The following is a 27902-nucleotide window of genomic DNA, read 5'->3' as shown; positions in this document are numbered from 1 at the left end:
TAAGATTTTTTATAGGTACAAATAACTATCTTTTTTTTACGTATTCGTATACGTCATGCGGATGGAACCGTGGCAAGATAGATGAGTGTCATAGGATAAGTTATAGAGTTAACTGGTCAGCTGTTTAGGGTGCGAATTTTTGTAAAACCGAATTCAATAAGAACAAATATTAAATACTAATACTTAGTAAACATTTATTGCTCATCGGTAACAAGTATGTACACATTTATATAAACATAATATTGACAAAAAATAACCTGCCGTTAATAGAAATACTTGGTCCAGTAATTGATTCAAAAATAGTTACAAGTCAGCACCATTGCCTAAATATTTCTATTATAAGTACTCATCGTAGTGCACAACCAAGATACATAATAAGTACCTATAAATTACATACTAAAGTTGTTTGATTAAAGATGTAATAAGTACTTATTTATTAATTAAATATTTTTACAATGACTGGGCCAAAGAGAATTTGGATTTGAGTACGATACAATGATACTTTTAAGCATATTTTTTTAATAATTATATTTAACAAAAATAATTATTTACTCCAACGACAATGTCTATAAAAATAATAGATAAATTGGGTAATAAATGAGTTAATAATTTAGTTTACATAACAAAAGTGTTAAGTTTACGAATGCATTTTGTTTGTGCCATAAAAGGGTAAGTACTAGCACAATATAAGTATAAATATCATAAATAGTACAAGTATACGCATGTAACAATTTCAATAAGTATTATTTTAACAAAAATAAGAATAGAATACTCATGTTTAGTATTTATGAAATCGAAAATGTTATAAAACACTGGGTTCTATTCAAATAAATTGGCGACTGCATCGTGAGATGCGTGCATAATACTGAACACATTACATTTGCCGCCTACATCTACATAATTATATTTTCTTAATCTTAAAGTGTAAACGTGCAATCTTATATTTGGACTGGTATAGTGTTACAAAAATATTTTTTTAAATAGGTATTTAAATTGTAATGATTTGTACCAACATCAATTGTTTTTAGAAAATATAATCGCCCACATTAGAATATAAATAAGTACATTACTTTTTTAGAATAGTTTTACCAAAGTTTTGCTGAAATTTAGTTTAACAAATAATGAACTGGGATTTTTTTACAATTACTTAAATAACATTTAAATATATTAGTAGAATATATTTTTTTAATAAAATGCATGGGATGCTACTAATTTACCTATTTAAGTACCTATACTGTTTATCACATGATCTTATCACTATTTATCTAATTCTCTAATTACATTTATTATATACAATTTTACTTATGTGATTCTCTTAAAATGTTTTACTGGTGGTGACAACATAAAATAAAATAGTATACCATGTAGTATGCAAGTACTTAATAAATAGGATTTATTATCTTAAAATTGTTTTAAATCAAAAATTGGGACCTAGAAGTGAACTGTCGCTAGGTATTTTTTATACTGATACAAAAGAATGTGAGTGATCAATGTAATTATTTGCGATCAATCGCTTGATGAAAAATATTGTAGATTCAATGAAAACAGATGAATGTAAGTGTACTGGACGGGTATAGAAGAGTATGGCAGACTTTTATGCCATTCGTATAAGATTTACTTACTAAACTAACCCACCGGAATTAACTTATAAGTTACAAACAATATGGTTCAAAGTCAGGTATGCTTGATGATGGCTATATATAATTTTACAATAAAAGTACTTGTGTATTATTTTCCCATTAAATAGGTCCATCATATAAAAGGAAAGTAAGTACATGATAAAATAAAAAAAGCACGATATCTTGATGTGTAGAGCCTAGACCAGAAAGACATAACTGATTTTAAATACCATGGGATGTTCGATATAATCGGTGGAAGGAACCTACACAACCGGAACTGCACGCGACCTTAACCCCGCGTTCTCACTGAGATAAAGTGGCGTGATGCGAAAATAATAAATGTATGGTCGTACAGTACATGGCTGTGTACGTACTATTAGATTATAAAGGACACTGTATCACGCATAATCATGACATACATCCATTTATTAGCTACCGTGTCGCGTCGTAGCGCGCCACTTTTTCTGAATGAGGACAACCTGTTACGATCACGTGCGGTGGTTGGGTTGGACGGTGATGGGTTTGGGCGTGCTGTAGGCAGCGGCGGGCGACGCCGGGTCTGGGCTATCGGGCGGCGCGGCTGGCTCGTCCGCCTCTGCGTCGCGCTCCGCCAGCTCTTCCTCGTCGATGATGGAGATGTCTCGGATGGAAGGCCGGTGGGACCGCCGCCAACCTGATGCGGAATTTACAAAAACGATGATGGATTGTTAGTTGTGTGTGGGTGCGCACGTAACGCGCTAACTGCCCAAGCGATACACAAATAGGAACTCGTATAAGTATACACCTATTTCTATAGTATTATAGATGGTTTTTATAGTCGTTCTTGCTAGTGCTCACACTGTTTATGAAATTTAGAAATGCAGACTGACACCTGTTTATTCCAAACCCTTAAAACAATAATTACCTAGAGTAACACACAAAGAAAGAGTGTGTGAGATTCTGAACTCCATGGACCATGATATCAAATTTGATTTCATTTATGGCTACGAAAAGCACAATGAGTGTTTTGAATTATTTAAAGTGATGGTTCCTTGCTCTGCGAAAATTTGGGCGAGTATACCAATGTATCAATTGCCTTGGCCCGGAAACTAGCCGTTCTGCGAAATCCTGGATGTGAAAAAGCTCTTTTCATTCAGTGTAGGGGTAAGTAAGTGGACCCCGTATCAGACAGTATGAGATCATTTTTTAAATCCTAAGCAAATCGTTAGTCCTAAAGTGAATTTAAATAAAAACAATTGAAATAAAATTGATATTAAAAGTTATTTACCTTCGAGTACAGGTGGTTTGGACGTCTTGGACAGCAATCGGGGTCCAGTGAGCGTAATGATAATGGCTCCGATGGGTGCGGTGATTACAATGGACATGATGCATACTGTGACCACGATCTCGGCGTAGTTCATTAGCTCAGCCCGCTTCTCGTCGGTCACATTCAACATCTTACCCACTTCGTCGACAGCTACAGGACCTAAGGCAGCCTGCGAAGTATATTATAGATGAGATAAAGTTCTACGAAAATAGGCGGAACGTTAGTTGGAATGAACATTATATATCAACAGTTGTAATCTTTGGCGATTAATACAAAATGCCGCGTGTCGCCGCATCACTGTTTGTATCACGACCTGTAAGGGACGTGCATTGATCGGGCGTTTTTCAGAGACCCGTGCGACGTAAAGGCCGCCGTTCAATTCCTGCTCGATTTCAGAATTTTTTCATCTCATTATTATTTAATTTTCAAAAAAAAAGTAAATACACATTATATAGTACTAACCTGTACAGTTGCTTTGGCCATCCACGCCAGTCCCACGAAGATCTTTTCCTTGGTGTTCAAGTTGCTGCGCACCGCACACACGCTAGTGAGGATGGCACGCAGTATCGCACACACTACCAGAATCCCACTGCCCACTAATACCAGCTGTAATGGTAGCTCGGCTATCTGCAAAATGAAAATAATACCCTGTTGCATTTGCAGTCGTTAAAACCAGCCAAACCTACATATAATAAAACAGTGGGTCATGGCGCATACTTCTTATCCATCCATTAGGAAAGAATAATTTTCTAAATTCGATACTACGCTACTTAACTTAAATATGTATACACTACAAACAATTTTCTTTTGTTAACTTGTTTAACTTCCATTCATGGGAAAAATGCATCAATGTTAGTAAAATGAGTATGGCCTTGATCTGACATGTCACTGCTTTATATATATTATTTTATTTCATTTACTGTATAGATTATTTCATTTGTTAGTTGTACTACAGAAATTGATCGAAGTACCTATTTTTCTACAAACCTTACATAAATTGTTTTAACTACTTATAACAGCCGCAACTATAGGCTACCGGAATAGTTACATTATAGAAAAAACTATACAGACTTCCTGTTTACTTCTAAATAATAAGAACAAGTAGGAGAATGTACTTACCACGACCTGGGCACCGGTCACAGCAAACAGCATAGGCTCAAAGAACATCCAGAATATTTCGAAGGCAGTGGCGACCGGATTGTCGTCTATTTCCCATCCCTGTTCACTCCAGTTCTTACCAGCCATAAAGGCGAAGGCAATCACTGCAAGTGGCCCTGAAATAGATAACATTGCTCGTTCAATATCTATGCATGCGCATCTCAATACGGGTTCATAATTTTCCTTCATACGTCATAAAAAGCTGGTGAATGACGAGGTACATACAGAAGGTACATGGCACATGGATTAGACACCATAAATTATTCTCCTCTAGTAGGTAGATAACAATTTTATTTAACTTACAAATCCATACACCTGTCACAGTCCTTCCTATTTTCGACAAAAACTTATTACATTAAAATTATATTAAACTACATTATTTATCTTAAAACATCCCTTTGTGTTAATTGGGGGTTACCTATCTGTCTTCGTACAAATGGTGGTATAAGGTCAGTCCTCATTAATGGGGAAAATATTTACATTTCACATTGTTTGCACTTTTTTATTAGCTGCCGACATATTTCCATATAACAATGCATTGTTCTGGCGAAAGCCTATGCTATGAAAAACAATTATCCGAAGCCGCAAACATTTTTAACGTTTGTTAGTATAAACCTTCTCGACTTGTGCGGAAATGATCCAGTTTATAAATTCTGCTTATTATGTGTTGTGTTTGGCAGAATATCATGGGAATGGAGAAGACGGGATCATTGGAACATTGGATTATTATTACTGGAACCAATCATTGGTAATAGTGACATTAAAAAGTCAGTAAAATCAATACATATAATAATTTAGTTGTTCAGTCTGATGAGCATTTCCTGTTGAAGAATAAAAATTCAATCGAAGCCGAGATTTTGTGCCGGTGACGGCACAACTTCCACTGAGAATTTCGGGATAAGTACAGTTTTACAACTGTACTTATCCCGCATATATCGCTTATTGCGAATTTACGTGACTTTCTCCGGAGTGAATAACTCTTCATATCTTTTTATATTGACACCCGAAGGATAGACCCCCAATGTAAGAGGTATAATAAGATTTTTAAAATCTTTTTACTAATTTTGACTCCTTACCAAAAATTGTTTTACACGCGAACGAAGTCGCGGGCATCAGCTAGTTAATAATAAATCATGTTTTGTAGAACACGTATAAATTGGAAATGAAATGTGTGTGACATAACAAATATGGTGTTCGGTCGAGAAATTGCAGTCAAATTTGTCAAGATGAGCACGGATTCTTGGTGAAATTTAGAAGCGTTGAGTAGAATAACTTAAAAACAGAAGGTATATTATTACCAGCGCCTCCCCAGCCGACCTCCTCGGAGCCCAGCACCGACACCACGCCGCCGGCCAACAGCAACAGCACCCGCAACGGCACCAAGAACGCGTCATTCCTCTCCGGTATATACTTTACTAGATATCCGCACAGGAAGCCAAATACTATCCCGCCCAGAATACTCAGAGGTCCCTGTAATTTGAAAAATTGAAACTTTGAAAAAAAATTCACTAAGGAATGGAATTTTATGATACTTTTTATTCAGCACCCTTTCAGCGCTTGATAACAATGACTCTTTAAACTTATTTTGAACAATATTTAATAAGTTTCCTATGGGAAACAGGCATGAAAATATGTACGTACCTAGCTATATAATTAATAAGTCACTCTTGTACTTGTGATATGATTAATTTACATTTTAAACATAATGATTATGTTGGCGCTTCAGAAGACATTGATATCAATACCATTATTGACCGATCAATGACGAACTATACTTACACTTTATGTATTGACAAAGGTGTGTGTAGGTAAGTAATTTAGTAAAGTCACATGACTGTATTTTTATTATGTCGCTGACATGTTCGTTCGTGGTGAATGACGAGGTTGACATCTTGAGACATATTCATACATAATCATGTCAATTAGCCACTAAGGAAGGTTGCACCATCAACGTTGACTTAAAGGTGCGCAGATGCAAAATGCAATGTACGCTATTTTGTCTTTGTCTACATGTCAGGGGCGTGCACGTTTAAATCAACGTCAAAGTTGGCGGTGCAACTCACCTTATATACACAAAAAACATTGTTTAACTATATGGATAAAAAATAAGCAAATATTACCTTCACAATATTCAGGGTCATCGATGAAGCGGAAAACATAACACCTGACACGATTCCAAACACAGCAACACTGGCAGCATCGTCAATACCCGAAACAGCTAGCACCAAGGTGGGAATACCCTTCGAGACGCCATAGCCCTTCTCACGTAGCCGGAATAAGCAGGGGACGATGACAGCAGGAGACACGGCTGCGATTATGGAGCCCAGTAAAAATGCTAAAACAAATATACGCTTCATAAATTATCATCAGAAACTATACTAAACTAAACCGAAGCTAATATTTAAAAAATATTATAGTAAAAAGATTATAGAAGCAGTTTTCAAATAATTTTTAATGTGCATTTTTCATATAGACTCAGCCAACGTTTTCAAGTATGATCCGAATATGTTCTTGTAGGACAAAGGTATGTATATGTATAAGGTATCCATATGTATAAGAATGAAAATTGTCAACAATAACTTTAAACCATTAGGTTTGAAGTAACCTTGCTAGTAATTGGTTGATTACAAATGTACAAATGGACCTGTGTAATTTTTACATAGATATCTAATAATGGTCACGCCCGAAAATTCAATAGTGGTTTCGAGATATGAATTGTAATAATCTTCTAGTCACAATTTGAATGTTCACAATGAATATTTAATGAAATGTCTTTATTTATTAACGTATATTTTTAAATTTCTGAGAGCATCATGTAATTAATTAATATCTTGCACTCGAATTTGTCAATATGATGTGGAAATATGAATAATTTGATTTATTTTGGGTAAGATTTTGTGAGTTTATTATAACTATTGAATAATTTCACGACATGATTATTGGACAGCCAGATAAGGAAATTTTAATGTTGCTTACCCCAATCCCATGGTAAACCAAGCAGCAGATTGCCCATTATAGCACTCAAAATACATTCGAACAACCATGGAATCAAAGCCAGCTTAATCACAGTAAAGAAAACTTTTTTCATAGCCGTAGGATCCAAATCCATCCCAGCTCTGGTTAAAATAATTGTCAAAGCTATTTTTCTGAAATAAAATAAATAAGTTGAGTTAATTTGAAATGGGTAGTTTGATAAATAATTTTGGGCAGCCTTTTGATATATAATCACCTTATATATGAACAGACTTTTTGGTAGGATGGATCAAAGTCAACAAAGCCAATATTTTTCATTAAAATTCCGACTACGAGCATGCCTATGAGAGATGGCAGTGTCGTGAGTTTGGTCAACAACCATCCTCCTAAGTACGCGCAGATTGTTAGCACTGTGAGCATGAACAACTGGCCGCCAGGGGCTGCGGTGTCTCCCATGATGATCCATACAGTCAGCCATGCAAGCAAACCTGAAGACAAAATAATAGCGTTATATACTATTTGTTATTCAGTTGTTATTCAAGACCATGTAAGATTTTGAAATAATATATTTTTTTACCGATTAGTAATACTGATAGGGTTTGGGCGAAAGTCCTGTATGACGGGCATAGTGGGTAAGGGCATAACTTCTGCCAATGAGGTGGTTCCCAAGAAGGAATTCCGGATTCTTCTTGATGACACTTTTGACAACAAGCGTACCACCAGGACCTGAAAATTTTAAGAAAAGAAATTTTAAAATCAGCCGTTATCAGCATAATTGATAATATTTACTAATATTTATAATTCTTTATTTACCTTTCGACGTGCTCACTTTGCTGTGACAGAGCTTTCTTGGAATAAATTGAGGATGTTGTTGAATACTTCTTATATCTGCCTTCTATATGCGCCGGTCGGTCTGGGAACAAGCAGACGAGTGACAAGTAAAACAAATGTAAGTCAAGTGCTGGCAATCGATGAAATTGTCCATGCGAGTCCACAGCTGCGTCTGTCCCGCACCTGCTCATTTCTAAAGCAATCGTTAGGGAAAATTGCTGTTATATTGTTATTCGATGTCAACATTATATATTGCTTATTTTGAGACTGAATAAAATTAGCTACACCAGTTACCGTATCGTATTCGACTTGGAAGCGTGCTGTGAATATTAAAAATGTTTTGCTTCAAACCAGCTTTGTTATCAGCAAATTAAAAGTGCCTAAAATTAACATTTTAGTTTTTGAAGTAAACATTAAAATAAGTTTTAGTGCCTTTCTGTTTGTATAGGTGCATTTATATATATCCGTTAATTATGAGTATTTCACTCAGTTTACATTTTACAATTAAAAAAAAAATATGCGCTACTAGTTAAAGTTACGCACTTTAACTAGTAGCGCATATTTTTTTTTTATTAATTTCAAAGATAGATTATGTTTTGTACAGAAAATATATACCCCATGATGAGTCCATTTCTGCCGCCATTGCATTGTGTAGATTGCTCTTGCGGCGCGAAGGCCCTTCTGCTGTACTTGTAACCCGTCCATTCCTGTAACCAAAAAAACTTTAAGTGGTTGTTAACATAAATTCTGTCATAATTTTACGGAATATAGAAAAGATAAACTGAGATACTTGAAGAACTTGATATCATTTCATACTTAAAAGATGTTTAAAATCGTTTTCTTTAAAATTTGTGTTGCATTTATATTTTAATGCTAAGACACTATGTCTGCACATTTATTTCTAAGAATTAGAGTGTATAAATAATATGTTTATGACTTTTGTTAGTAGGTAAATCTCGAATATAGGGTTCCTTTTCTAGAATACTCGAATTTCGAAGGAAATTTGAAACCCATGGATAGAATAATTTGAAGAAAAAAACAGTGTTTTTCCTGAACATAATAATTAAGAGTGATGTTTGGTTTTGTATAGTGTCATTGAATCAAAATTCAAGTGACAACCGGTTAGTTACCAAACAGGGACAGGTTTAAATAGGTAGTTTACTTTTTCTTCTAGAGAAAGTTTATTTTGCGCATGGTATATACGATAGTAATTGTCAATGTATGATACTTTATTTGATAATAATAGGATATTAGAATAAAGTTTTTTTAGTCTGTATAATGAAAAGCGCTTAACAAGACTAGATCAAAAGTCGGTTTAGTTGTCTGAGAAGAATCTCAGACAACTAAACCTGGTTATTCAGAATATGAGTATAGGTACTTGTCAATACGTACGTGGCAGCTAGCTAAGTAACAACATCTTTATTTAATAAATCATAACAGGTAACCATCCCAAATTGACCCCCCACTACTGATTATTTATATCTCATCTGAATCCCAGTCGCTCTCAGCTAAAGGAAATCGAACCTAGTTTTAATTATAGGTCTCATATAAAATCCCGAGAAGGTTACTATTACCAATTAAGCTCTGTATAGCATGAGGTAAATAACAGCAAGTGACGGATATGTTCGTCAATGTAGTAGGTCAATGTTTAGTTCTGGGTCGACCGATCTAACGTGGTCAACATAATGCACACTAGTAATTATATCAATGCATTTTATAGTACGGATCGCGGATTGTCCATGTAATTCAGTACTTGTAGTGAACTTATAGTGAATATCGAACTGATGTTTTTTTAATGTCTAGTAACTGTATATATATAAAACAAAGATAAAGCTAAATGTTTGGTTTTATCGACAAGAAAATTTATGCTTGATTGTTCAATAAGTGATATTGAGATCTTGTCTTGCCCAGTAGTTGAAATATTAGAGGTGATAAAATTAACAAAAGTTCGTAGTATAAATGTCCGCAGACTTCTGTTAAGAAGTCAGTTGACCGGAATTTGTAAAGATCAAAGGTATATTAGAGCAAGTTAAGTAAATAACGTGTGTTGTTTAATTTGCATTTTGATTTCATTTCCTTTGTCAACGACAACGTGATGAAACTATTTATAATGAATTGGAACTGTTTCTTTAGTTGAAGAAAGTTTTTGATCTTAATTGTTTTCTACCAATTAAAAACCATCTAGATTTTTCTGTCGTTTACGTCTAGTTCCAAACCATATTCATGGTTTGGAATTAAATTTTTGTGGTCTGAGAAAAATAAACATTTCATAAAATCTAGAGGTTGAATGTAACGTTTGCCCGGTAGATGACTCAGGCAGCCATAATACTCGTATAGGTGTATAAGAGAATGGTTTGTACCCGGTATGTGCTGAGATGAATAGGATATCATATGATAACATTTACCTATAATAGTCGCCACCTGTAGCCAAATGATAAAGAACTTTAGACACTTTATTTGTGATTTATAAATAACATCAAGTTTCAACAGGCGGATATCTATCTTGTTAAGTTTGTTCAATGATTTCGAAATATTTTTTGACATCATCTGCGAGATTAAAAAATAACGGTTTGCAAGGTTTTAAATTCATTTTTTCTTTAAGTATATTTCGTATCCCTATTCTACCCATTGTAAATGTATAACGATCAAGCGAGTAATATTTTCCATAGAATTATAAAGCGGAATACAAAGCAGTTGGTGTAGTTGGTGTAAATATAATAGTAATAGGCGTTTACATCATATTTTTCATTTGTAACGCAGGATACCTACCTGTGTAACAAAGTAACCTTTGGCAAGTTTAGGAATAAATCAATTTCAATATTTTGAATATAATTATGTCCCACTTTTTTGTAATAGGAGGGTATTGTTCACAAGGCCTTATATACACCTACAACTAGCAGTACTACTTATATATTAAATGTAAAGCCTTGTGGTCTACCTTCATGTAGTGGGGTAAACTTCCTTTGTTTTAAAAAATAATATTTGTTTCAAGATAGAACAATTTAATTTCGTCAAAATTGTGGAAATTTATTGCATGAGTGCATGTGCACTTGGTTAACTATGCGAAATCCTCGGACTTTTAATTATGCACTAGGTAGTCAACGTTGTAAATACTGCCTGCATAGCATGCATTGTTTTTTTATGGATGAACTGGTATATAGTTAACTTATATTATTTTGTTCTTGATTAGTATTCGAAATGGAATAAAGTTCTCAAATTAATAACGTTTTCAATATACTTAACTTCTTACAAGAACGTTATACTTCTTTTTCGGATGTTTCCGTTTATTTAGCCAAATACGATCTGGCAAGAAGTTAATTTACTCTATTTCACACACGTCGAGTTATGAATGTTAACTACTTGGTAGGAAAGTACGCACGTTTACAATTTACAAATGACACAATCGGGTTGTAGGTATTATGTCAGTGCATATTAATGCAACTGCAATGTTGTGACATTATACTAAATATTTTATCTAGAGCATAATGTCATACCTACAACTGGTGACACTATGATATTGTAATCAATATATAAATATTATCTTTTTTGTTTGTCCTTTTAGTTGAGTTTTGAAGTGTTAAGTGTGTAATTACATTACGTTAAAAAGCATGTACAGATTAAAATATGTAATTATACATAAATAAGTCTTGTTTATGTTATTAAATTTTTACGCAATTTTCTAATATATATATTTTTAAACTTACCAGTGGCGATTGAGTGCGTCTGTCTCGAGAGATGAATCCGATGGTAGATAGCTGTCGTAATGACAACTGAGGCTACTGTGAGACATCCTACATGGTGCTCATTGAGCCTTTGTTCACGTAGTTAAGGTTACGGAGCTAGTGTAGAGGATACTCGATGCGGGGGCATGCCGTCCGGACCAGCATGCTCCACACCTATGCGAAGGCGAATGTGCATCTTAAAGAGAAGGTTCGGTTGTGAGTGAGCCGCCCGTCGCGCCTCACCCCGGGCACGTGACTGCCTCCGTCCTCTCAGTTTCGCCGGCCGGCCGGCCGGTCATTGGCCGTAGTGCAAAAAATGGTCTCAAGCCCAACAGTAAACTCTCTGCCATAGAAAAAAGTTGATCATCGCCTGGGGCGGTTTGTCGTGCCTGTATCAAGATGACGACTGACTGAGTAGGTCGGCGATGTCGCGCTCGATGTTTATAAAACGACGTGAAAAATCTCAAACAAGCTCATATAACGGCTGTGACGGCGCACCCGCGCCCTCCGAACCTTCCGCGCCTGCGCTCGTCCACACAATGTGTACCACGAACACAATCGTAAAAAGAACAATTCGTTCCATACGTCGTCGTCGCTTTGTTAGAAAATATTTCCAATAAAACTGACTACCCAGTCATGGTTCACCGAACAATAAAAAAATAATCAACTTTATGCTGAAGTGAGGAGTAATTTAGGTACTTACCTACCTATATGCTTTTTTAGGATTGATACCTATGCTTGAAATTGTAATTGTGGAATTGTAACAGAACAAGGGGCTTACTGCCACTATAGGATTTAAACTGATGTGAACGACAAATTCGTACCATCAGTTTAATTTCAGGTTCTTAAATTAATGCCATCAACTTTTTGGGAACGTTGCAGCGCAACTGCCAAATAAGCAATTACTTTTGCGGACTCATAGATGGATATTTTCCGAGTGACATATCATAATGTAGATCTATACAAGAATAAATGAAACACTTGGACGACCTATTCAAGGCGGACTCACCAAAATTAAAATAGCGACCTTCTGAAAATGGTAATATGATTATCTATTACCGGAGGCGAGCTGAAGCCTATTTTTTATTACGAAACTAGTGGCAGGAAAATAGTTTCAAATAGTAAATATAGTACCTAGATATGATGATGATATAGTAGATGATGACGTGATATCAAAGCAAGAATTGTAATGCAAGCATCACAAATTATGATATCAAAGCCATGGAATTAGTAGGTACTCCGTCTTACTAATTCCTGGTGCGAATACATAGAATCATAGATAAAAAAACACGCACGCACATCACGCAACGTCATGAAACTTTTTTTACGCTACAGTCATGAAAATTTTGCTTATGATATGAGTGCATGGAAAGTAAATGACATTTATGTATAAAAGAACAAGCGTTTTTTATTAATCAACGTCCAGCCTGAACCATAGAAGCTATAAACGCGAAATTTGGGCATTAGCTTTAGGTTATTACGTAGTATTCAGATAAGAAAGGAATTTTCAAAATTCGACCCCTAAAATCTTTACTGATTTACTTGAAACTTGGCATAAATGCTACGTTACAAAAATAATGAAACCCGTGTTTCAGGATTTTTTTAAATTTGACCTTTAGAGTAGTTAAATAAGGGTGAAAAGAAATAACGAATAATCCCTTTCAAAATTTCGTCAAATAAAGATATGAGAGCTCAGCGGTAAACACCATTGAATTCACGTTGTTACTGTTGATGTTTCGAATCCTGAACTTCAATTATTTTGAATTAAATCTGATTATCTATATAGGATGATTTCTGAGAAACATTTATTATGGTTTTACTCGAGCGAAGCCGGGACGGGTTGCTAGTAGATTAAAGGGCGCGCGGGTCCGGCAAATGAGATCTGTCAAGTGATTGTCACGTCTAAACTCTTGGAAAGTACATGTCAAGATGAAATCTACCTATGTTTGACGTCATATGAAAAACAAGCAGAAAACAGAATAGTATTCAAACTTTTATCATCATCTATCTACTTCACCTTCGGACTTAAACCTCCCCATCTTCTTTTAAGATTCCCTACACCTTCCTAATCATGATATCGTCCAACCATCTGCTGTTAGACCTTTGGTGGTCCCTGTTATGTAGGGGTCCATTCTCGTGCTCATCTAGTTCTACATCACTCAAAATTTAAATAATATTATTTGCTTCAAAAATTATTCACAACGGAACTGTTAAAGGTTGAAAATATGATCCGTGACGAATACCCTAATACTGTAACTAATTGTGGAAAAATACAAAATTGGTCGCATTTGGATCGTAAACTAACATTTATTAAGACTATACTTGGTCATGTGACATGTTGTTTTTCTATTGTTATTCAAATTAATAATCGTAATTAAAAAGTTGTAACAACTGTTACAAGCTTTGATATAAATCATATACTTACATAAAAAATACACCGTTATTACATTTCATTTCATATTGGTATATACCTATGTTCCTATGTTATTCTTTCTCTAATAATGTCTAGAGACCAAAAAATAATGATTAGAAATACACTCGCATGGTGCGCCGCAGGCTGGTTGAAGTTGCATTTGAAAGAAATACGTTTAAATTAAAAATATTAAATTCTAACAGGATGTTTAGTAAGTATCTATCAAATAATATTTGCAGGGCTTGCTACAGAAACGTCAGAGATATTCAGTAAAATGCCCTTAAACCATAATCAACACTCGAAAAATAAAGGTAAATTTAAATTATACGTTTCTCAAAGTCATAAATGGCAGAAACTCAAATCAGAAGTTGCAAGTTCGTTGTAGTTACTTTTCAACGCCTTAGCCTGTTACAATCTTAAAGTCAATTAAGTTTCTGCGATTTTGCTTTGAATAAATACTAGGCGATTATTTTCTACATTTACTACCGTGCGTTTGTTGTTGATCCTCGTTGTTTTCAATACCTAGTTTCTTCAGAACTTCTAACATTTTTATCTTATTAAGATACTTTTAATTGTCCCAGTAAGTCTAGTACTGCAGCCAATTTCTTTGTTTCAGCATCACAATCAGCTTAAGTAAAGGTTTTTGTTTCTAGCAGTTCAAAAATTAAAGAATTAAGAGGTAAATGGGGTTTTAAAAATGTTGTTACCGTAGTAGACGCAACCACACTAGAGAACTAACACTCTACCAGTGTAGTGTGCGTCAACGGAAGCAAGTGGTGGATTAAGAAACAGCTAGGCATGAGTCTCATTGGTCAACACATTAATGCGGCACAAGTAGGATTTGAACCTGGGATTTTTCGTCTATAAAGCTATAACTACTAATGGTGGTGCTATTATCGTAAAGTAAAATAAAACTGAACGTAGTATTTATTTTTGCTGGTCATTTTGTGAAATTAAAAGTCTGTGTGGCTATTTTATCACCAGTCATTTTTTATGATGATGATGTTGTTATGATGTGCTATGACGTCGTGATGTCATAGCACATTATTGTCATACAAGTTTCATATATATTTTTGGTTTTTGATTTTATACATTTATAGGTACAATCTGTTCTGCAAAGGGCTACATACGCTTTCGGTGTGCGCCGGCCTTCCCTCACTATGGTATCAGAATATAAATAATCTAACTACCTAAATAATTATTTATACGAGGAATCAAATTTGAAATGTAATTATGTCATAAGTATACCTTATTAATTATTGTTTTAAAATATGATTAACCTCCTGTGAGGAATATGTGCAACGACTGAACAACACTATTGACGAGGCTCCCATGGCGGACTGACAGAGACGGTAAACAAATGTAATGTTTTTATATCTGTGATATAAACGCCTGATAGTTTCCTATACGTGCTCGATTATAGATCCTTTGATCATTGATAAAAAAACTTCTCGGAGTGGGTTGTTTTTCTCTGCCATTGTGTAAAAAAGTATGAAAAAGTATCAACATGAGATTGATTTTCAGCCGCTTAACTCTCAGCTGCTTAATTATATTCCTTTTTATATATTTCTTTTTACATAATGGGAATTTATAAAAGTAGGAAAGTTTATATTATTTTCTTTAGCCTATTTTGAAATTGATTACTATAAATAGAGATTTTACTAGAATATATGTTTCAAATAAATTACCTGTCTGTTGTAATATTTTCTCTGTCTTTACTGCCTTCATCGGCCATTATGGAGACTTTTCTCTTCCCGTCCGGGGTCTGGGCTTTGGCGATGTTCTGGGGTAGCGCGGTGGGAGCATCTGCCTCTAACGACGTCTGTGTAGGCACAAGTGTCGAGTTTTTCTCTTCTTTATTTTCGTTAGTCTGATTCTGTAGATCACTTAGGTCGAAGGGATATTCCTTTATCGCCGTCATTCTGGCGCTTGTTTTGCGAACCTGAAACAAACAGAAAATAATACATATTATAATATTTCTGGGAACTGAACAGTGTAATGTTAACTACTTTGATGAAGTTTTCCATATAAGTCAACGCGGTGTAAATATCAGATGTCAGTTTCGAATTTACAAAATAGCTTTTCGGTTACAATTTTCATTCATTGTAGTTATAATACTTAATTAACAGTTACAATGACTAATAACTACAATGAATGAAAATTATTATTATGGTATATATAAATATATACCTAATTTAAATATTTGAACAAAACTTTGAACTTAAAATGTCGAATATAATACCATGTACGTAACTATATACTACATGGTTACGTAAATTGAACCGTTTCACTCTCAACATTTTATTTTTACTAAATTTTTACTTAAAAATATTAAGTGAGTACAATGTAAGAAAACACAAAAGTGATCTGCGTAGACGGCGACTGGTTCGCACTTTACTAGCAGGCTAATGGCTGTACGATTACTAAATTTCATCTTGAAACAAGAAGACCTCATCAAAGTTAATGAAACGAATATTTTAAGATGTATTTAACAGATTATGTGTACAGATAAGAGACAAAACGAAACCAACCAAATTTTTTAATATTCTCTTCTCGATTGAGTTGGAGCGCTAAATAAGGTACAGGGTAATAATATCACAACTTTTCATTTCGTCTATGATTCTCAAGCTTTTCTAAATTTTTAGGATTTTATTGAAATTCCAATAATACCTATGCACTTATATGCACAATTAATTAATTATATAATTTCCACGTGTCTGTTGTTTGTAGTTCTTTATATTTTATCCTTATTCAACAGTACTTTAGACGGTTATTTTTTGTTTTGATACCAATTTACGTAGTTCTCAAATTTATCATATACTCAGTAGTACCTACTACTTAGTATATGATAAAATTGAGAACTACGTATGTACCTACATTGTTATCGTATCTTTTGACAAGATCTCGATGTAGTATGCCTACGTCCAAGCACTTGATAAAGGTGATGGCTACCGAATGTTAGTAGTTCCGTTAAAATTACTTGTTTCGCGGCCGGTCCGCATTTATTTGCTTAAGTGGTCTCATCACAATCACATGATCACTCACGAGGAACGCACCACGAGTTTACAATCATTTGATGAGCAATGTCGGTCGCCACTCGCCGTCGCCACGCGCGCTGATACGCCTCATTGCTCATCCAATTATACTCGTCACGACGCTTTTGTTATGAGACCTTAATTAAAAGGTAAAGGGCAATGACTTCATTCATTAAACTTTTTTCTAAGATATAAATATTCGTTTGTTTACAAAAGTAAGCGATTTATTTTAATATATTGTATTATTAATAAAAGTTGCTGCAAAATCAACTGATTGTGAAGTTATAACTTCACAATCAGTTGATTTGCTAAAAATTATAACATCATTATTACCAGAAGCACCAGTAAATTGTTTATTTATCTATTAAATTTTCCACTCTATGTCCTCCCGTGGACGTCGTGGCATGTACAGCATTCTCAATGCGATTGACATCAGGCATGCAGGCGGCAGGTATTAAAATATAAATACACAGCAGATTCAAAAAGAACATAAATGTGAGGTTTCTTTTTACTCTGGCCCAGGGATTCGCGTCACAGACCCAAATGTAACTGGTAAAACGCAAAGATGATATGATTTTCTGTATCTGTAACTGCTTGTTGATAAGGACGCATGTAAACAGTGCAACATTAAATAATTGGGGTGCGAATGAAAATGGAAACCAAACTCTGCATTCAATTAGCATTGTGTTTTTAAATTTGCTAATCAACTTTCAATAGGTTTGCTCGTGCAATTTGAGTCATTACGGTGTGAATTGTTGTCACATACTGGCTTTGTTTACTTTGTTAGAAATAATTACCTTAATTTGTACATTATTCACTCATACAATAGAAATAGGAGCGATTATATCACAAATATTGCCGATTATTTTTGTTGGAAAATTTGCTTTGAAAATTTTCCAACACCATAATGTCACATGAGTTTCGGCGCCTGACTGTTTTAATTTCGCGTCCTTTAACTGTTTTGATTAAAATCAGATTAAGATTAATTAATAATAATTTTATATCTAAAACCATCCCATTAAGACTCAAGATCATTTACATTAACATTCCTTGCAAATGGATTCTAGCATTCCGTTGGAAGTTTTTTTTAATATATTCCACTACTTTTTCTGTTTATTGATCTTTTGTATTATTTTAATCTCACCGCCTTTGATAAGACTCTGGAAAGATATTGACCATAAACATAATTTTTGGCATATAATTTGTAAAAATCCTTATTTATTTTCATTTCGGATTTTATTCCTCTTTTTCGCGTAATGGAATTGGAACTTGGAATAATTTTCTTCTTATTCCTCACTACAATGGTTTAAGGGGCATTCAGGAAACATTGGAGGACAAGAATAAATACGCATTATTCGAAACATAATTGCTTAACTCCACCTAATCTATATACCTATACATATATGTAATGAATGATGTTAAAAAAATATGCTCTTTTAATGGATTTTTTTAATTAAAAAAAATTAATTAATTTAATCAGTAAAAATTTTATGGACCGTTATTATTCTTCTAAGTGCTTTTTTTCCGCGCAGATTTTAAAAGTCGACTATGCTATCATCGTATCCTACAAGTGGCCTATATGACTACCGCGAATCTTGAATCTACCCCTTAAGGAATAAAGACGTGACACAATGTCTATACCAATAATATAATTGTTCCAGTATGCAACATTATTTTATTAGACAAGGCCGGCAGTTCTCAGAGGAGTTGATTCGTCGCCGACTTTATTTAAATTTTTTGTACATATTCGAAGAAACTATTCCACTAACGTCATGAAAATTGCTGTAAATGTGTGATCACATTATCACATATTTAATGGAATACAAAGACAAAAAATTGCTTAAAAATTTAATCCCTACCAATCACGCTTGCCGCATTATCTTTCTTTGAACAGCAATGGACATCCTATATACCAGGACCCATCCGGAGATCTATCCCGCTCCCGCAAACTGCGTTCCACCTCATTGATAAAATCCTCGGCTTCTGGATACCATGGACTCGCTGTTTCAATGGCAATTGGAATAAACCAGTAATTATTGAGATATAATCGTCCAATGTGGTGTTAATCTCCCGCATACGCCCGTCGTTAGAAAGACGTAAACAATTCATTGCGTTATTGCTACGATGTGTTTGTCATGTATTTAGTGTAATAATACTGTATCCACTTGCTAACAGCGAGATCACGATGGGTGTATCCTATGAAGATCAATTATCATCTTGGAATAAATACTTTTAGCGGCTATTAGAATTTTGAACTCCAAAGAAAAATTTGTATATTTTTCATAAACTGTGTAACAACTTAAGACCTAACACGTTCGTATCAAATTTCGGGGGAGGTCTTTTCCACGAAATCAAGTACTTATGAGAAATTGTCTATATAAAATTTTATTTACAAAGCTATTAATTGCGATTGGCATTGGGATAGTTCCCTAGAGTCAATTTGTTGCATTGACGTTGTGAATGTGCTGTATGCGCGACTGGTAGGGCCATTGTAAAATACACACTATTGATTTATTTATTTTAATGGCATCTAACAAATATACATTATGGTATTTACGTTTTGGGATGAAGATTGTACTGTACAAATAAGATTACATTAAATTATTATATTTTTATCAACTTCGGACATAATATGCTTTTGTCGCATACGTAAGTACCTATTGGAAAAATATTAGCTATAAGTACTTTATATTTTTCCATGATGTTATTGTGTATATTAAATTTAAATTTTACGAGTATGACAATCTGGTTTTGATTTTCCTGTAAGTATCCTGTTTTAGTGTAAGAAACACCTCGATACCGCATGTTAAGGTATTGTGAAGGTCCTTTCCTTATGGCAAGGCTGTCTGATAACCTTCCAAAGTACAATACCCTGAAATACATAGTTAATTTTAATTAACATCTATACTATACACTTGATTTATAATTGTTGTATGGATTCATCAACAGAGAAAACTGATTAAATAAATCTTAAGTGACCACACGAATAAGTTTTTATATTTTTGGACACTAGAGCTTGCATACAACAAATACGCGTTAGAACCGAATCAACATTCCAAATTTTAATTAAGTACGTGTGTCATACAATAAATCAGAAGGAATGTTTCTAATTCAGCTCGTAAGATTTCACCAGATACATTAACAAACAAATTCATAAGGAAAAAAAACAAGATTATCAAAGCGTTTCATTATTCTCAACAAAGTAAAGCTTCGAATAAAAGCTAGTTTAGTTTTATATGAATTGAGATGTTATATCCTTTAACCTACCCGATTTTGACGATGAGGTACATATACATACATTTTACGTATTCGAAGAATCGAAAGAAAAGTAATCCTAAAATATGTAAGTTTATCTAAAGCGCGTTATCTATAGTACCGTTACGTCGTAATAAGGACCGGTAGCTATCACAAAATAAAATAAAATCAAAGAACGAGACATGATTGCAATTGAAAAGTTCCGTACGTCTGGTAAAGATTTAATACATACATACAAGTGTCATAAACTGTCAAAAGATAAAGATAAACAGATATTTTATTTGCAAAACACGTATAAATTGATACATAAAATCTTAAGACTCAAACATGCCTTGCCATAGAATGGTGGGCCAATATAGTTACAGTCGCTGCTATATATATCTACTTAAGTAAAGAAAAAGCAAAAATAAATTAAATAAGATAAACACGAATGTTTCTAAATTTAAATGTCTTTAAGATTAAACAGATAAATGTCAAAAAATCATTAATTTTATAATATCTGCTACCCGATTTTAAAAAAGTTTTAATTTTTTAAGCAAATTGAAGTTTAGTTATTTTATATATACCTTCTTTATGTTTCCAACTAGAATATTATTTTATTGAGATATAAAACTTAAGAATATTAATTTTACAAATGTTTTGATGGGATGATGGTGCTGGAGGAAGTATGAACGCCTATAAACGTAATTATGTATGTAATGCGCAACATGCTACACAATAAACTAATCTTGGAAAAAGTTTCGTGCGGCTGCTCTTTCTTCACTTGTGATTTGGAAGTCGGCAGTATTTTTTTACATCAATATTATCATATTGATGTAAAATAACTACTTAGGATGATACATCACTATGTATCATCCTAAGTTGAATAAAGAATTTCGATTTGAATTGACCAAATATTAAAATTATTTACAAAATGAAACTGACCATCTTGATGTATGCTGCGATGTTTCACACTCATTTGTGTTGTCAAACAAGTTGATTGCGGCGGGCGGCGACGACGAGTCGTTTTGATATAATCTATTACTACTCGTATTAAAGTATGTGCATCAAACACAAGCACTGAAAGATGACTCCGCGCACGCACGACACAAGACGCTACGCTCTACGGGAAGTGACAATTGAAATTGAATAGATTCATTGGATTACTTTGACTTATATTCGAAATATCTCTTCTAGCATTCAATATTAATAATAAAACCGTGGTCAATCCGTATGACGTAGATCTTTTTTTTTATAAACGCTAGAATAGTAGATTGAAATAGACGAGATTCGAAATGAATCAATTCCCATACGAGATATTTAGACGCCCGAACGCAGTGGGGTATCTTTGTTCTGTGTAAATCTAGTTTTTTATAAAAGTAGCTTTTATAAAATACTAGCTTTTGCCCGCGTTCACCCCCTTATAGATGGATTTCCAAAAAATCCTTTCTTAGGATGTCTCTGAGTCACGATCTACATTCCTTACAAATTTCATCTTAATTGGTTTACAAGTTTTCGAGATTTCGTGACGAGTGAGTGAATGTGTTAAGCTTTTTAACCCCCGACAAGAGAAGTAGGGGAGTTATAACATGTCTGTGTATGTCTGTCCGTGGTATCATATTAGCCAAACGGCTGAACAAATTTTATTTAGTTTTTTTATTAAAGATAATTTAATCGAGAGTGTTTTTAACTATGTTCGGAAAATGTGCGTTCAGCCGTTTGCTTTTCTAGCTATCTTTATATATATATAGGTCCAAAACTAGTATTCTATTATATTATTGAGACACAATCACAAATAGGGGTCGATAAAGAAGAACATTTTCCTGCGTTCGTCCACTTAATATTCACGACTCATATACCGCAATATTAAGTCCGTGACGACTTTATGTCTCGTATCGTATTACGTCATATTATCTCAAGGAAATTTTATTGGGTAGCAAAATTTATTATGTCAATCGAAGTTAAATTAATCTTATCCTAATAGTATAATAATGTTGATGATGTCACACCAGATAAATTAAAATTTCAGTTATTTACTATATTTGGATGTTTGAAACACAATGTTCGCAACTATTGAGTACTTACTACTTAAAGTCCGTGGCAAAGCTCTCCACCCTAAGAACTGTATCCACACAAAAAATTACTTTAATAAAGAACAAACAAACAAAGTTTTAAGAAATAGGTGAGTGTTCTTGTATATTTTTATATTTGCGTTGATTTCGCAATTTTTTATGTTTTTTATATTAGGACAATCACACAATTTGCGAAAATACGTTTGGATGGATGGATTTATAAAGTTCCTATTGATGGAGAACTAGAAAACTAGGAAGTAGGAAAATAAAGAAATGGTTATTCACTTTGACAAATTTATTACGCATGTGCTCAAATTGTTGATATTTTAAAATATTTTTTACATTCTCTATTTGATTACACCAAAATGAATCTATATTATAATTGCGAAAGTCTATCTTGCCATAATCTGCACGCACGAGTTTTTCTGAGGATCGAATTTTTTTTTACTCTTGGGCGCCCCTACTAATAAAACCTCCGATGCAGTAGTATCGCCAAGTCTACTCTATTCATCAGAATATAAGTACTATTCTTAAAGAATAGGGCATAGGCATACGTTTTCACAAATGTTAATTCGTTCTGTAAAATGTATAACTATTGTAGACATTAAAATGGGATCCACTATTCGAAAGCGAATGCATTTGCTTATATACTATATGTTCCAAGATCTTTCAGCGAGTGTTCTTGAGCTCGTTAGTGTGCCACGTCGATGTATTAAAATTTCGAATGATTAAAACAAGTAGGCACCTAAACACGACTTCTCAAAATATCGTTAGATTAAAACTGCATCGATTACAAATAGGGGATCCATTAAAATGTTTTCTATGTTTTCACTCAGTCAACAGTCGACTCCCAAATAGGCTTGATGTAGATAATATGTAATATATATAATATGTAATCATATGTAATATGTGATAATATGTAGATATTTATCAAAATGAGGGATACAAATGTGAGGATTGTAATTGTAACAATCCAGTCATTAAACCATTTTAAAATGTTATGTTATGTTTGATAATAATTGTAATGTTTTTAAGTAAATTTAATATTGTATAAATAGGCATACTGTAAATAGGTATAAATATATGCTTAATTTCATATGCATAATGCATTTGTTATTAAAAAAAACATTAAAAAATAGTAATATTACATGTAAAAAGTTTCACAAAGACCAACTTATTTAAAAAGATGTCACTTAAATTAAAGGTATAAATAAACAAAATCTAAATAAAAAATAACCCACCTTCGCAAACCGTGGTCTTCACTTCACACAGTCCACACTTCGAGTTATAATGTCGTAATTTTATGAATTTTTTATGCTTATATTAAAGAAAATTGAGATCATAAATTACATCGCAGATATAAAGTAATGAACTAGCACAATAAACGTTTGATCTATATTGACGAGTTCCGAGATATCGCGTATCTTCAGCGAGTACTGAGTCCGGCCCTCGAGTCACGAGGTAGCACCAAGTGGACGCTACTTAAGATAATCCCTTATCTAAGGGATAAAGGACAGATGCGTATTAAGAGCTGCTGCGGCCAACGTCAGACTGCCGCGCCCGGGTCGGAGTCAGGCTAACTCTTTACGTGACCACCGGCTAAGGGCATTTGATAATATTTCTCACTGGATGGCCTCGGTTTTTTTACACGAAACCGTAAAATCCTCTGCACACTGTACCATACCGGTTGGTCACTACAGAATGATGTTACTCAACGAACCGCTTAGTACTTATAAGTGTATCTCTTTGTTTCGTTTATTATCACAATAGAGTTAATGAATGCACGTGATACGTTAATATAAAAATTATAAAGAAATGAAAAAGCCGTTTAGTATGCCCGTAAATCGATGGGGATCTATCAGTAGTTTTTGCAACATTCGGTGGTGTCACGTGAAAACAATATTCACTACAAATCAAACCGGCATGCGACATCGGCCGCAATACAGTACGTATTGTAACTTATGGTAAATATATCGATATGGTAAATACCACAATTTACATAGTAGAGCATCATTTGGTGTTCGCGACCGTCGTAGTCTAGGGAAAAAACTAGCCAAATGCGATTTGCTTTGTGCGTCGACGTTTCTGAACTTGTAGGTTTATAGCAGTAATCTACATCATTAAATCAAGCAAAATTATTGAATTTATTAATTTCAAAATACAGAGAACGGCTAAATTTCTACGATCACGCCCTAAATTATGTGTCAAGTTGTATAACACGTACCTATTGCAGTCTTAACATTATTTTAACAATTTCAGTTTTAAATTAGCAATATTATTATTTAGCTTACTACAGTTTAATTATTGCTACCTTGATTTATTATCCATGGTTAATTTTCTACTTTTAAATAGTCATATTATGAAACCACAAGCTGTGCAAAATTACTCTGACAATAAAATTAAACATTTATTGAATCACTAGTTGCATCCTGGCAAGGATATAATACAATAAACTTTATTACGGTCTGTCACATTCTTTTTTAATTATTGTTACCTTGCATATATTTTCCTATCAGTTATAGTATTTTTTTTAACTTTAAATCGTCGTGTTTTGAAACCACAAATCACTTGTTGTATCCTGGTAACATTATAATATAATTGACTTTATTATGGTTTGTCACGTTATTACTTGAGTATATTTGATTGATATATTTTGTGTACGCCATGGATTTAGTATGTTCCTACTAATTCCCTGGTGTACGCAAACTTCAAATGTCCTCTTTATTAAAATTTTTAGACTTCTGAATTATGTTGTACGCTATTCTTTCTGAATGCGTAGACATCAAGTTAATATTATGAAACGATACTTTTATTAATGAACGTGTAGTATTTTTTCGCTTTGTAAACTTTTACTGAAATACGTACCTAAATGAATGAAATCGTTTTAGAATAAAACGTAATTAGCACCTGTACGTGAGAATGCATCAGCCAGCAAATTTTTATAACTTTGTAAAAGGAAATTAATAGTCAATGTAGGGTAGGTAATAATTGCTTGTGGTTTTCTGATAATTTTATGGGTTTTTACTCATTACCTGCGCATATTTTAAAATTAGTACTAAAAAGAGACAGGCGAAATATGATGGTAGTGTATCTAAATAATCATATCATTATTTGTTCATTTGTTTGTCAATTGATAAATCAATTAGTGTGAGCAAATTTTTTGTGAGTATTGGATTAGGCTTATGATAATATATATTTTTTACAGTTCAATCATTAGAGAATGTAAATAGGAATATATTGTTTTATATTATTTATAAAAGTGTGGATTCTCAGTTTAAAAAATAGAGCTAGTGAACGATGGTGGATAATAGTCTTGCAAGGGAATTGAAGGTTGTCTTATATTTATTTTTGATACTTTTAAAAGTTAAGTAAGACGTTAGTTTCTTTCTCTGTTTTGCGATATCTTAATATTAATGCTCTTGAATCTTAGTTAATATATGTATAATATAATATTATATTTATGAGAAGACTTAGACATGAATATGTCTAAGTCGTTTTTATTTTCATATATAATTCTCCCTTTAACGAATTTTCCATGATTGACCACACTTACGTAGTTAGATAATGTCAATTTGGAGGTGGTTTGTAAAATGGCTTAACGCATCACCTTGCGTCAAGGCGTCAGAGGCACGTCAAGTTCCAGCATGGCCACCACCACCATGGCTAGACGTATGGTATGTGTATGATGATGACTAAATCCGTTTACAAACTATAATTACAAATTATATAACTATGCTTGTATTGGTCAATCGAGGAAAATTCGGTAGTAAAGAGTCTGTTAGTGGCTTAATGGCAGGCAATGGTTTGACGTGTTATAGGTAATTGAGTTTTGTCAATCTGGGTTGAGATTACTAATAGATTCATAGGTTTTTTTTATTACAAATTTGAGTGCGTTTGATGTCTATCTAGCCTAATGGGAAGCAGAGATGAAGTCTAAGGTGTTACACGCAAGTTCAAAGAATGCCTATTCACTCTTGCCTTGAAGATCCCTAAATTGAGGTAGGATTCGAGAAATAACGATGCGAGGAAAGGTTTTTTAAATTTTTCCAATGAAACTTACGGGAGCGCGCATACAGGAATTTCATATTATTCATGATGCATGGTTGTGCTATTGACAAAAAAGAGTCACCGTTGCCGAATGTTTAACATGTAAAACAGTATGCACAATAAATTGAACGTACGACAAGGCTAATTCTCAGCACGATAAGGTAAGAGTCGATAATCTCCGAATGACACGATCTTGTGGAAGTGATAAACGGATCACATGTCTCGGTGTTACATACTGAACATTTTATTATTCTCTTCAATGTGTTAATCTGCCTGTCCATGTTGTTGCTTTTTAAAGTTTATGGACCTAAAGCGAACAATTGGAAAAACAGAATCATCTTCACCGGGTTTTTTCTTCAAGCAGATAAATTAACTATAGTAAATAGAAAATAACTTTAGAAATTATGTGATTGTTGCGGATATATATGTTACTGTAAAAGCCTAAACTACGGTAAATCCTAAGATTTACCAGCAAAACCTATCAACTATTAATGGTAAAAGTCCGAACAGTTCTATCATCATCGCTCATTTAAGACGTTTACCATAATTCTACGAGTGTATATTATAGAAGAGATGAGATGTATGTGAGTTTAAGGGTCATTAAGCTATCTATGTATAGTCTAATCAATCAAGTGTTAAAGCGCTGTTGTGATTTCTACATATTTTCCTTATTATAATAGTGAAGTTTCAATCTAGGTTCATGTATAAGTTTCACAACACAGAAGGTACTATTTGACTCTAATCCATGACTATATTATAAACATTTCATCACAGACAAATACCATGTCGCTTTATAGTGGGCCAGATATACCAACACTATGACTTGTTATAGTAATAGTTTACGAAGACCGTCTAGTACTACAAAGGGTTGTGAATAATATTCAAGGCCAGTCACGTGTACAAATGCACGTGTAGGTTTCAGTACTACAGACTTTGTTGTTGTTTTTTTCGTCTATATATATATATATATTATTTTTTTTTGACTCTATGTATAAAGGAGAATGTCTTTTTAATGACAAGTGGTTATTATATAGAAGTTAACATACCGCCGTGGCAGACCTGGACGTCCTGCCCGTGCTGCCGGACGACTGGATGTGCAGCTTCACAGCCTCCGCCCCGGACCTCTTGGCGCGCACTCGGCCCTGACCAGATGCGGTTACTATTCCGCCCTTAGTCTCCTGTTTCCCGCTCTTTTTCTCGTGCTTGGGTTTCGCACGACGGTCTCGAGATTTCATCTTCAGTAAACACTATTCATTCAATCGTATTGTGATATCACACTGATCAAAAAAAAAATAGTCAGTTGACAGTTCGATTAGATATTCACTTCGAAGGTGAGAGAGTTCAGATAAAAAAATATACAAATGCAGGTCTGTTTACGTGAGGACGGAGGCCCTTTATGTTCACGCCTTGTTAAGATCACGTAGGGGCCTTGAACTGGAGCGAGTGGGAGCGTGAAGCTTTGTTGAATTTCCTCGTTCAGGGTTTTCACTAG

At 33.9% G+C, this 27902-nt stretch overlaps 1 protein-coding gene across 4 annotated transcripts; it reads right to left on the bottom strand.

The window, feature by feature from the left end:
* Positions 1–169: 169 nt before the first annotated feature.
* LOC128678063 (sodium/hydrogen exchanger 9B2-like) lies at positions 170–27902 on the bottom strand. Of its 4 annotated transcripts, none has more exons than XM_053759377.2 (13): positions 27457–27902; positions 15711–15964; positions 8503–8594; positions 7870–7969; positions 7634–7782; positions 7313–7544; positions 7060–7229; positions 6204–6418; positions 5382–5553; positions 4045–4199; positions 3388–3552; positions 2887–3094; positions 170–2292 (listed from the first exon to the last, which is right to left on the bottom strand). In XM_053759377.2, exons 1-13 carry the CDS (start codon positions 27643–27645, stop codon positions 2108–2110), a joined length of 2286 nt encoding a protein of 761 aa, XP_053615352.1. In that variant the 5' UTR covers positions 27646–27902; the 3' UTR covers positions 170–2107. The 4 variants fall into 4 exon arrangements, with proteins under 4 accessions (XP_053615352.1, XP_053615518.1, XP_053615436.1 ...); XM_053759543.2 differs by lacking the exon at positions 27457–27902 and adding an exon at positions 23605–24019; XM_053759461.2 differs by lacking the exon at positions 27457–27902 and adding an exon at positions 21237–21418.

This window comes from Plodia interpunctella, chromosome 1 (genome assembly GCF_027563975.2).
Source record: "Plodia interpunctella isolate USDA-ARS_2022_Savannah chromosome 1, ilPloInte3.2, whole genome shotgun sequence".
NCBI classification, from domain to species: Eukaryota; Metazoa; Arthropoda; class Insecta; order Lepidoptera; family Pyralidae; genus Plodia; species Plodia interpunctella.
This window is presented reverse-complemented; position numbering and strand designations above follow the sequence as displayed.